This window comes from Aedes albopictus, chromosome 3 (assembly GCF_035046485.1).
Source record: "Aedes albopictus strain Foshan chromosome 3, AalbF5, whole genome shotgun sequence".
Classification (NCBI taxonomy): domain Eukaryota; kingdom Metazoa; phylum Arthropoda; class Insecta; order Diptera; family Culicidae; genus Aedes; species Aedes albopictus.
This window is the reverse complement of record NC_085138.1, coordinates 384,651,069-384,663,076: the sequence shown is the minus strand read 5'-3', so window position 1 is coordinate 384,663,076 and position 12,008 is coordinate 384,651,069. Positions and strand designations below refer to the sequence as shown.

Sequence of the window (12,008 nt, the reverse complement as noted above, 5' to 3'; positions counted from 1 at the left end):
GGGATGTTATGACAAGAAGAAAAGTTAAATATTCAATGAATCTGCTGTGAAATGCACAAAATACATTTTTGTACTATTTAAAACACTGAATATTCTCTTTTTTCACTGCTATCGACAACTGTTCTTATTTTTGGTCACCAACCCGTCCTTCGTCATTCATGTGCTATTATGATTGACTCAGAACTTTTTCTATGAGTTAAGAGTTGATTTCAAAAAGTATTCCGATTTTGTCAGCCCAAAATGCTACCAGAGGCTGACAAAATCCTCATTGTCTTCCAATTCTAACCAAAAATTCTAACGTGATTCATGTTAGTTCATTTAATTTCGAAACTTTTCATTATAATTAGTGGTTGACTCGTGTTTTTCACTTTTGATAACACACTTAAAAAAAATATGTAGAACACTTGTTACATCGCTTGAGTTGTTGACAAAGTTTACTGTACCAAAATACACCAGTATTGTTTGCATGGATAGTACGTAGTACAAGCACAGCTCTTAACACAGCTTTTAGCCAAACCTATTCACGATGTATTACACGCTCTGATGACCCCGGTCTACATCGCCCACAACGGTTTTAATTGCCAATCAACTTTTATTGGCATGTTCATCCCGTTTGGTTCGATGGCCGCTAGAACCAAAACTGTATACATTATGTGGTGGTGCCATATTTTTTTCTAGCTTGAAGCTCACAACACCCGAAATACCCCCTTTAATAGCACACATCAACAACAAAACCAATTTCAAAGTGCAACTGCAAAAACGGTTATGGCATTGCTGGGATGCACTTAAAGGAGATATCGAGCAGCCAGACAACTTCGACAATGTGCCGACCCCGGCGCGGCGCGGTGTTGATACGATTCGATGGTGGTGAACCAAACTGTCGAAACCATTTCCGAATGGCAATTGGCGTCTTTCGAAGCTGCTCGTTCCGCTCCCAGTCAGGCAGGACCATGCGAAACAAGTGGGAGCAATCGAGCGAGCACCAAAATCGAATGTTAACCGTTTTGCGAGATGGGTTCGCTATACGTGTCGAGTGGTTCTCAAGCTTTTGAAAGGATACAGTTTCGTTAGGCCGTTTTAGACTCTTACGCGTGGAACAAAGTCCGTGAGGACTTTGAGGAACCAGTGATTGGGAATCACTGCTCAAGACTGAGCTGAATTGAATTAAAAATTCAAGCGAAATTGGAACCTAATCCTTCGGCGACCTACGACATTCGAAAATAATTGATTCAATTGAATTCAACTGTTGAAACAAATGGTTCTCAAGCTGTTATCACCTGAAACTCGCCATTCGCTCCTGAAAACCTAACTTCAACGACTCCAACGATGATGAGGCGACACTTCTTGTCCATTGCTCATGCTAATCTTCATCCAAAGCAACTGAACAGCTGCTCTGTAACCAGAGCACCACAGAGATAGAACACTTCTGTTTACTTCGGACGAAAAATGCCAACAATATTTTTGTGTTGTGCTGAATCATCCGGAAGCAACGTGTTCGTTCGGCAAGAACGGATATGAAGTCAGCTTGTACAGACAGATTCAATGTCGACTTCGGTCCGTCGGTTGTCCATATGGTGGGCACTTGGTTGACATTTTGGTCCGAGGGGCAAACCTGCGCTCAGCAGAATAAGCAAACCAAGCCAGACAGGTGGCTGTGTTTGCGGATGGGTTGGGTAATAAAGTTGGCGGATATGGGACACTGGTGGACGCTTGTGTTTCGTTTATTTTATATGATGGAAATGCTGACTTGACGCTATTTTGAACACCTAAGCAGAAGAACAGCAAAAATGTCAATGCAATGTCGACACATGCTTTGAGTTCTATCTTGCAGCGAGTAGTTGCATATTCAATGTTATTGAGTAAATGTGTTGCCCTGTAGCCATCCTTTTAATAACTCCTCCAGGAATTATTCCCAAAAGAGTTTCTGAGAAATTCTTTAGGTTTGATTCAACAATTCTTCCAAGGACATGTCCAGGATTTTATTCAAGGATTTTTTTTCGTTCAAGAATACTTCCTAGGATTCTTGCTCGAACTTCTCAACTGACTTCTCATGAAAGTCGTCTGAAGAAGCTGTTTAACAAATTACCCTTGGAATTCTTCTTAGAGTTTTCAAGGCGTTATTTCGTAAAAAAAAACTTCAAAACATTACTTCACGATTTTTCCATAAATTGTTCCAGGAATCCTCCCAAAGATCCCTCTCAGTTTTCATTCTGAAACTGTATTATGGATACCTCCAATAATTCCAATTAATTTAGGAATTCTTCTTTGAATTTTTACACGGACTCCTCCAAAAAAATATCAAGAATTCTCCCAAAAGCTTTTTTAAGAATTCCTTCAGGAATTCTTCAATGGATATATCTCGGAATTTTTAAACGAAAATCCTTTAAGTATTCATCCCAGGATTCTTCCGAGATTTCTATGATTTCTCCAGGAACTCACCCTAGGATTCTTACATATATTCGTCTAAGGATTTCACTATGTTGAAGATGACTGTTTTGAAGACTTTCAGGTAGTTTTTGGTGTTTTAGTCTTCTCGGGGGTCAAAAACAACTGAATGTTTTCTTCTTCCAACGTTTCGATACATATATTCCTCAGGGAATCGAATAAAATTGTTGCTTTTTCGTCCAGTGGTTGTTTTTTTAAAGTTAAAAGTTGAAAAAAAAATACAACAAGTGGACGAAAATGCTACATATTTTTTCGATTCTTTGAGGAAGATCTAAATAAAAGTATCGAAACATTGGAAGAAGACAACACTGGAAGACTGTAACGCCAAAAAAACCACCCGAAAGCCTTAGGATTTCTTCAGGATTACTCGAGGAGTTCTTACAAGGATTTATGCTTCAATTTATACCAGTAACACTTCTAAGGATAACGCAAGAATTCTTCCAAGTATTCATTCAGATATTTTTCACAGGGTTCCTCACTTCTCAGCAAAATCGCTCTTAATGTATTAACTTCACATTCATACTTACATACTATGCTGAGCGGTTGGTACGAGATGTTCCCGTTCTATATCATAATTGTGGAATCTATATCCACAAAAAGACGCTGCACGTAGGCCTGGCCGCTTTAATTCTGGCTCTACATCTCCGATGTGGATGGAGAATTGGCACATTTTCTCAAGAATTGGTTGCTGGATGATTCATGTACGATTGTACGATTCAACTACTCTGAAGTGAGTTTAAGAGCCCGTTTTACCCCAGTTCCCCCTGTAATTTGAGAATTTCTGTTATTTTACGGCATTTGTTATGATTTTAATGATTATTTCGCTGGGATACCAACGCATTGTATTGCGAACCCATCACCCTCATCATGGTTTTGCTAAAACACGGGCGTTTACCGCACCGGCTATTTGTGTTCTACTTGTGCATCAATCAATCATTAATGAACTTGTATGGATATTATCTTTCAAACAAGCTATTTGTTAACTTGTATGATCATTCAAGCTTTTGGATTGTTTTTTTTTTCATTTAACCCCATTGTACCCTAAATTTCCAATTTTCATGGGATGCAGATATATTTTTTTTTTATCTAGTTCGTTTATTTATGGCTCAAACGCGTGTAACGCTTCACGGAGCCGAAATATTTTTTTTGTATACAATTGCATACAATTTATTGCTTTTTTAACCCTAAAAAGGATACCTTCATGGCCTCAGTTTCGTCACCTCGCTGAGTGTGTTCCATCAAAGGCGAGCTCTGAAAGGCGCCTGGGGTCCAATGGACCCCAGGTATCCCTTTTAGGGTTAAGTATGTTAGTACTGGTAGGAGGCCAGAGTATTCGTGGCTGCTCGAGGTAAGCGAGTCACATCATTTTGAGGAAAGGCATGGTGAGGATAAGGTTACTGGTTTACTGGTAAGGTCTTCATCTATATTAGCTCATATCATGCATAGAAATTTCAAGTTAATGTTGTTTTAATTTAAAAACAATAAAAAATAAGTTTATAGAGGAGTTTGGGTAAACTATGCTCTAAAACTATATACTGCCGTCACCGTCTATGAGACTATGCGCAAAAAAAAAAAAAAAATTAGGATATTTTGGCGTATATAAGCAATGGCTCATCGTTTGGAAATGTTTGGTATCGGTGGTATTAGGATGAGAACTACTCATATTTGTATGCGTGAAAACTCAAATATTACCAATACTTTGAGATCAAACTCGCCAAAAATGGTTTCTTTAGAAATAATCCATGTGTATTCGATTATTCATTTAGTTATTGTCACGTAAAAAATCATTGATAAAAATAAAAAATCAATTTTTACCTTAAAAATATACCATTGCCTAATTCCACAATACCCTTAAATTTCCAACATTTTTTGACTTTTTATATGTAACGTTACTCAATGGAATTGGGGCGATAGTATCCCAGCGAAATAACCATTAAAAACGTAACAAATGCCGTAAAATAACAGAAAATCTAAAATTTTAGGGGGAACTGGGGGTAAAACGGGCTCTATGACTCCCTTCAGAGTAGTTGCCCGTATATGAATTATCAACCAACCTATTCTTGAGAAAATTTGCTTTCGAAAAAGCCATTGATGGTCACATAGGGTCTTGTATTAAGAAAGTTTTTTTTACACCTTTGGGCTTGATTTTGCCCAATGTGCACCGCGTGACACTGGTGTTCATAAATACTACCGAAACGACTTTGAGATAAGGCAAAACATTCAAGCCTTGGCGATGGATTGCATTGCTCTGATCTTCACCACAACGATATTCAGACCAGATATGGATTCTTCTGAAAATTCCTCCAGCTATTCCAAAGGGGGTTCCTCACGAGCCAGCTTGCTATTTAGTGAAAACATTCGCGAAATGATGCGATTCGCTTTCGAAAACGAATACGTTTTCACCCTTCCTCGCTTTATCAAACCAACATCCCGTACGAATAGCACACGAACAGACTCGACGCTGATCAGCATTGTTGCCTGCTTCTTTTCACCGTTGAGCTGTTGCTATCCAGCCAAGCCTGTCTTTTTATCGCTTTCGAAGCTTTTCGATCGGCTTCGTGTGGCTTCGTGGTCGTGCGGCTAGTGTCACCAAGCATTCAGTCGCATCGTGCTAGGAGCGCGGGTTCGATTCCCGCCGCAGCTGTCAGGAAAAGTTTTCGGCTGTGCCACTGGGCGTTGCATGCTAGTCCGTTGTCTAGTGTCGTGCTTCCTTCAAAGAGCGAACAGCTCACTGGAAGTACTAAACGTGTCCGTGTTTTTTTTTTATCGCGAAACATCGTAGGCTGGAAACATTATTGGTGTGGTGTCGGTACATGCGAATGTTGCTTCTGTGACCGTGTCGAGCGTACGTGCCGTAGCTTCTTAAACCAACCTATTCGGTGTTGTTCTGCTTTTCGGGTGAGCATGAGGCGGCACTGGCAGATGTGTACAAGATCGTTTGTGAGTTACATCATGCTCGTTTTGCCACCTCTTTGCTCCTGGTCTTCGCTGAGAACTTCTCTCAGTGCTGAGCATTGCTCACTCAGTGAGCAGTGTATAGTTCAATCGCAAGCGATAAAAATACAATTGATAAGTTGATTGAGCTTTCGTGAGGTGATAATTTGCTCACGAGTAGGGATCGGCGGCATGCACAGTGCGGTGCTTCACACAATCTCAAGTGCTGTCTCCCGTTTTAGCCGAGAGACAGAGAATTATGAGTGAGAGCTTCCGTAACTGTGCGAGAGACAAATCGCAGCACCAGCTCTACGGCGTAGTGAATAATGCACCGTGCTTGTGACTGTGCTTGTCAACAAACAGAAAAAAATCGCCCAATAAATTAATTGGAGAGTTTGTGTTTTCGGAAAAGTTGTTAGGCTTGTCAAGGGCTTACAAGTGATGGGTCGTTTGATTCAAAATTTCCCCAATCATGCGTAGTGTCAAGCAAAGTGCAAATCCCGGAGACAAGCACCGAGAGAGTGCATACGGCAGAACGCGAGATATAGGAGACCTCCAGCACCCGGCAAACTAAGCGTGCAACACACAACCGATTGCATGCACTCGCCTCCTTCTGATTTGTTGTGTTGTCTCGTAGCAGAGTGTGCGGCGCGCAAAGAGTTTTGAGTCGCACTCTATCCCTGTCACGAGATTCATTCAGAATTTCTTACAGGGAATTCCTCCATGATTCCTTCGGAAACTCATCCAGGAATGTGGAATGTTTTTCGAAAATCTTCCGCAAATACCTCAAGGGATTTAACCTATTCCTATAGAAATTCTTCCTCACAAAATTCCTCTGAAAAATTTGTCGGGAGTTTTCAAAGGGATTACTTTCTAGTAAAGGGATTACCAGGAATTTCTCTGTGAATTCATCGAGCTGTTGCTACGAAAACTGTACTAGGGTTTTCTTAGGACATTTCTTTAGTGATTTAATCAAAAATTGCTTCGTCCGTTTTTCTGGGAATTGCTTCAATGAACCCCGGTAGATATACTTCGTTTATTCCCCCCTTCTCCTCCTTATTCCTAAATCCCTACAGTGAGTTATTGTGATTCTCTTCAAGATAATTTCAAGGATTTTTTCGCGAATTCCTCTTATAATTGTGGTAGGGAATCCCTCTGGAATTTCTTTTCAATTTCTTCCACAGATTCAGGACTTTATCCAGGAACTCCTGCGGAGATGCATTCTCTTCTAGCGATTGCCTCTGGAGCTTATTCAGGGATTCTTTTGGAAATTCCTGCATATATTACTTCGAAATTTTTTTCAGCGTTTTATTCAGGAAGACCTTCAGTGATTCCATCAGGAATTCTGTCGGAAGTTCTTTACAGGGATTCTGAAATTTCACCAAAAGTCCCTTTTGTGAATTCTTTCAACGCTTCCTTTTTAAGTTTCTCTAAGGTTATTTTCAGCAATTTCTTCGAAGCTTTAATATTTTACGGACACGAGAGCTGGGCTATACTAGGAAAGGATATCCGAGCACTCGAAGTGTTCGAGCAACAGGTGCTTATGATCATTTTTTTTGCGGGGTGTGCAGCAGAGTGTGTGACGGTGAAGGATGGAAAACGATCTCGCGACATTCTATGGCGAACCTAGAATCCGGAAGGAGGTAAAAGCTGGAAGGACACGACGATGAGCATGGCATGTTGTGAGAATATTTGACTGCAACCCTGTTTGCAACTGATGTCGATGGTATATTGGTACAGGAAGACCCGGAGGGCATCGTGCCGCCCAACTTGCTCGATGCAAAAGGATCTAGCAAATATGTGGGGCGCGACCGAGGATGGTGGACTGTAGCCAAGACCTGAGTGTTGCGGCCAGGAATTGTTGATTCAGTTTTATTATGATAATCGTGTATTATACAAAATAAATGATGAACCAAAAATGCCACAGTAATCAACGAAGAAATTTTCACGAAATGTCTAAGAGAATTACCGAATCAATTCTCATGGGAATTAAAAAAAAACAATCAAGTAGTTGATGCCGAGATTTCCAAAGAAATTACCGTTGTAGACCCGTACGAAGAAATTTCTGGAGGAATTTTGAAACAATATAAAGAAGCAATGCCGATTGCTTAGGGAGCGTCCATAATTTACGTCATTCTTTAAGTGAGGGGGAGAAAGTTCAGCAAATTTTGAAGACTCATACAAAAAAATTTAAGGCCTCTTGCAAAATGTGTGACATAATGGTAAGGGGGTATTAAAAATCAGAAATATTGACTTGACGTAATAAAAAAAACTCAATCAAATTTGCCAAAGGATTTTTCTATGGTATTGCTGAAAAATTGCGGAGTGAATTATTAAAGATATTTTTAAAATATTATTCGAAAGTAGTGACCGGAGAAGTTTCTAAAATAATTACTTAAAATATTTACAAGAATTTTCCCTATACACCCCATCGAAAAAAAAAAAAAATGCCTAGTACGTTTTGGGAATTTGGGAAATTTCCAAAGAAATATAAAAAAAAATATCCAAAAAAATAGCTAATGAAGCTCCTAAAAGCAATGCTAAAAAATATGGCGAAGGAATGGGGCACGTTCGGTGTAGTACTAGAATTGTAGTAATGAGCTGAATTTTTGTATGGTGAGAAGGTCAATTCTCCGTTTCTGCAATGAAATGGTGCAAAAAGCGTGGGTATTATGATTTCTTGCCGTATTTGATGCTGCTTGAGCAAAACTTTGGGTAACTATGTTGTTTATGTTGCAAGAAATGGAGAAAACAACAACACTGTTGCCCATAGTTTTGCTGAAACAGCATCAAATGAGGCAAGGAATCTTAATACCCACGCTTTTTGCATCATTTTATTGCAGAAATTGGGAATTGACCTTCTCACCATACTAAAATTCAGCTCATTACTACAAATCTAGCACTTCACCAATCTGTCCTATTGGCTTCAGAATCCTCATATTAATTAATAAAGCATTTTCAAATGTTTAATCTATAATAAAGCATTTTAAAAGAGTTGTCGGAAAATTGCCCAGAGAAATTGTAAAGGTATTCCCAATGTAATTGATTAATAAACTTTTAAAGCAATTACCGAAGAAGTTCTTGAAAAAAAATAAAACAAAATCGAAAAAATATCAAATACTTGTTTTAATAAATTTCCAGAGGTTTTCGCAATGGATTTTTCAAACAAAATCGCCTGAGCAATTTTAATCAAAAAAATGCTACAAATTGCAAGGCAATTCTCAAAAAAGTGAATGAACCGCCCAAGAAATTTTCAGAAATGGCAAAGAAACTTCCCAAAGAAACTACTGACAGATTTTTCAAAGGAATGACTGGGTTAAAAAAATCATATTGTTTAAAATTATATGGAATGAGATACATATTCCATTATTTTTCGATTATTACAAACTTTAGTTCCATTTGCAAATCTTTGAGTTAAACTAGAATTTGCACTCGGTGTAGTAGTTTGTTGTTTCCACTTGTCAGAGGAAAAGCAATTTAGATGAAGAGTTATGTAGATGTTTTCTTTTATAAACTTTATTCTGAAAAAAACATCTAAAATTTAGCTTACTAATGGACTGAGGGTGGATATGGATATAGTTTTGCACAAGGTTGGGATGTTTCATAAGTCATTTTTAGATAAAAACAAAATACCATTTAGGTTCATATTCGAAGAAAAAACTAAAATCGGTTGAAAAACAGCTGCTTTGAGCTGGGTTGGGGTTGTTCATAAACCACGTAGACCAAAATTTGGCCATCCTAGAGCCCCCCACCGATCCCGCTCGTAGACTTTTGTCCATACAAAAATTAAGACATTTGTTTCTAGCGTAGAGCTCCCCCCAAAAGTCTACGTGGTTTATGAACGGCCCCTTATTTATTTTCATCTTTGATGAAAATGGCATTTCCAAATAGGCAGCATCCATTTATTACGTAACGCCAAAATAGACATTTTTCAACCCCCCCTTCCCCCACCGTAACGCTTTTTTGTATGAAAACCTGAATTTTTTTGTATGGGCCGTAACGCTAGGCCGTACTCCTCCTCCTCCTAGAGCGTTACGTAATTTGTGGATGGCGCCATATAGTCGTTATCATCATGATCAAAAAAGAATCATACACGTTCTTCTTTCTGTAAAATCAAATCGTGGCCCGGATATTATTTTCTCGAACGTCGCATTCGAATGTACATACTTCTTTCATTACACGAACAACATGCTTGAATTTCTACCGCAGAAACGCATCTGTTTAGAAATGCACAATCCAACTACAAAGCTTCATGGCGGCAGTAGCATCGTTTCGGTTTCGTTCGTGTGGATAACGACGACGTTCCAGAAAATGCACTTCACTTGTAACCGAAAATCCATGCCCACATTTCCTTCATGTCATGGATAGCCAGCAAACATGCCGTCGAATCCTTCAAAAAGCAAAGTGCCTGTACCTAAAAAGCATCGGAATGCACCAGACGGAACGAATGGTTTTGTTCCGATGGTCGCTCCCGACTACCCCTCCCCGAGTTCATGTTTCAGCATGGTAAAAGAACCCCCCAAAAAACGCCAATAACCGTTCTGTCTGTAGCACGCACCACAAAATCCATTCTGCTTCTGGTGGGGTAGATCATTCGGAATTTAGTGGATCCGGTGCTCGCTCTAGACCTCTCTTGTTCGGCTGCGACAATATGCAACACAGGACAAGGATTCTTCTCACACAAAAAAAAAAAATGAGAAAATCGATTCCTCTACCGAGGACCGGGTCAGAGAGGTACTCACCGGGTGTTGTAGTAGTTGGACTTGTAGTACGGTGGATGCGAATCGAAGACGTAGTTCAGTATGGGTCCGGTGCTTTTGAGCAGTTTCCGGTGCTCGTCGACCGGTTTGACCACCATGGCCGGTGTCGTCGGATTAAGATTCATCGAGTTGATCGTTCGATGGCGCTGCTGTTGAGCTGATGACAATGGGGGTGGCCCTTTTTCCGACTGTGACTGTGTTGCTGCCGGCGGTTGATGTTGGTGCAGGGGTGCCGGAACGCTCGGATGCAGGTCCGGCTGCTGAGGAGCAGGGGAGCTAGTGTGGCTGGTCGGTACGGTCGATACTGTCACTGGCACTACGGTGGTGGAGCCATGTGGCCTCAGACTTCGTTGTGTTGATGGATTTGTGTTCGCATCGAAATCCGTTGTGTGCAATGGATTATCACTGTCGCTCAGTGTCGACGACATGGGTGACCCTGGTGGGGGAAGAGATGAGAAAAATATACGTTAGTGTTATTTTAGAACATGCATTGAAAGCCATACAAAACAAGCATGATGAGAGTTTTGATGAAAATATAAATATTGTAAATGAGAAAAGAATCCCCTCGTGACTATGAGAGATGGGAGAATCCTTTCCAAGTTTCTGGGAGAATCCCTCCCAGGATTCCGGGAGAATCCCTCTCAGGATTCTGGGAGAATCCCTCCCAGGATTCTGGGAGGATCCCTATCAGGATTCTGGGAGAATCCCTCCCAGGATTCTGGGAGAATCCCTCCCAAGTAACATTTTAAGTTTTGTTCGGCTCTACAAGAGATCTTCATGACCAATTTTATAAAACTCGCATTAAAACTGATATATACATCAAAACCTCTTGATAACCTCTTTAAGAGCATCTTCCGGCTAAGTGGACCACTCTCGGAGAGGTTTTTCAAACCGCATTAAGAGTAGCAATAAAACTGTTTTAAAACTTAGTAGAAAAATTTCCCATTCTCGATTGTTGTTGTTTTTTTTTCAACAAAAACTATGACAGCTCAAGATGCAGAGAAGCTTCTTCATGGCATGTAAAGTTCAGGACGGTACATCATTCGTAAGTAGAAGCGGTCATTTCAAAGTAATATTTCAGTTGTTATTGTGTTGGTAGGCTTATGCGCATTCAATTTTACCGTGAATATTGGGGTGGCAGAATCATAAAATTAATGCGCTTCAAAAATAGTGAATATTATTATCTTGGAATGAAATAAATCAATTTGTTTATTTAGTAAAACTATTTCGAATCACAAGAAAACTCAGCAGAGATAGTTTATTTATGTGAGCATGTTATGGAAATGGTGGCAAACTAATCATAATTATTTCATAATTATAATATTAAGAAATAAGAAAAAAATATGTATATGTATAATGTACTAGTCTACGTCGGTTGACGAAATGAAATAAATAAATAAATAAATAAATTGATTCATTGCTAATTTGAGCAAAATAACTATTTTCCATTCACGTTAGCTAATTCTTCAATATGGCGACAACCATAATCAGCGAAAATAAAACGAAAGCAAATTTACTTTTATGATGACCGCAATAAACCTAGAAATGTCGTAGTTCTGCTTTTCCACCAACAGATGTCGTTACAAATCGAACGGATCGCCATCTGTTGAGAGTTTTAACAGTTTTATTGCGGTAATAATGATTGCCAGAAGGTTTACAAATCGGAAAGTTTTGTTTACTCTTGAAATCTGTCTTTATGGATATCTTCAAGTATACTATAAAACATTTTATCAATGGTTTTCATAAAAGCAGTCATAAAACTGCGAGTTTTAATTATTGCTGTAATAAAACCCTAATAAAAATCAAACAAACCCAATCAGCAATGAAATTGTTACTTGGGCTCCCAGGATTCTGGGAGGATCCCTCTCA

At 39.4% G+C, this 12,008-nt stretch overlaps 1 protein-coding gene across 1 annotated transcript in view; it reads right to left on the bottom strand.

Moving 5' to 3' along the window:
• Positions 1 to 12,008, bottom strand: part of LOC109399616 (uncharacterized) — a 578,312-nt gene that overhangs the window by 249,656 nt on the left and 316,648 nt on the right. Inside the window, exon 3 of the mRNA XM_062855872.1 lies at positions 10,122 to 10,575. Coding sequence (XP_062711856.1) covers positions 10,122 to 10,575 — 454 coding nt within the window. The remainder of the gene's footprint in view (positions 1 to 10,121; positions 10,576 to 12,008) is intronic.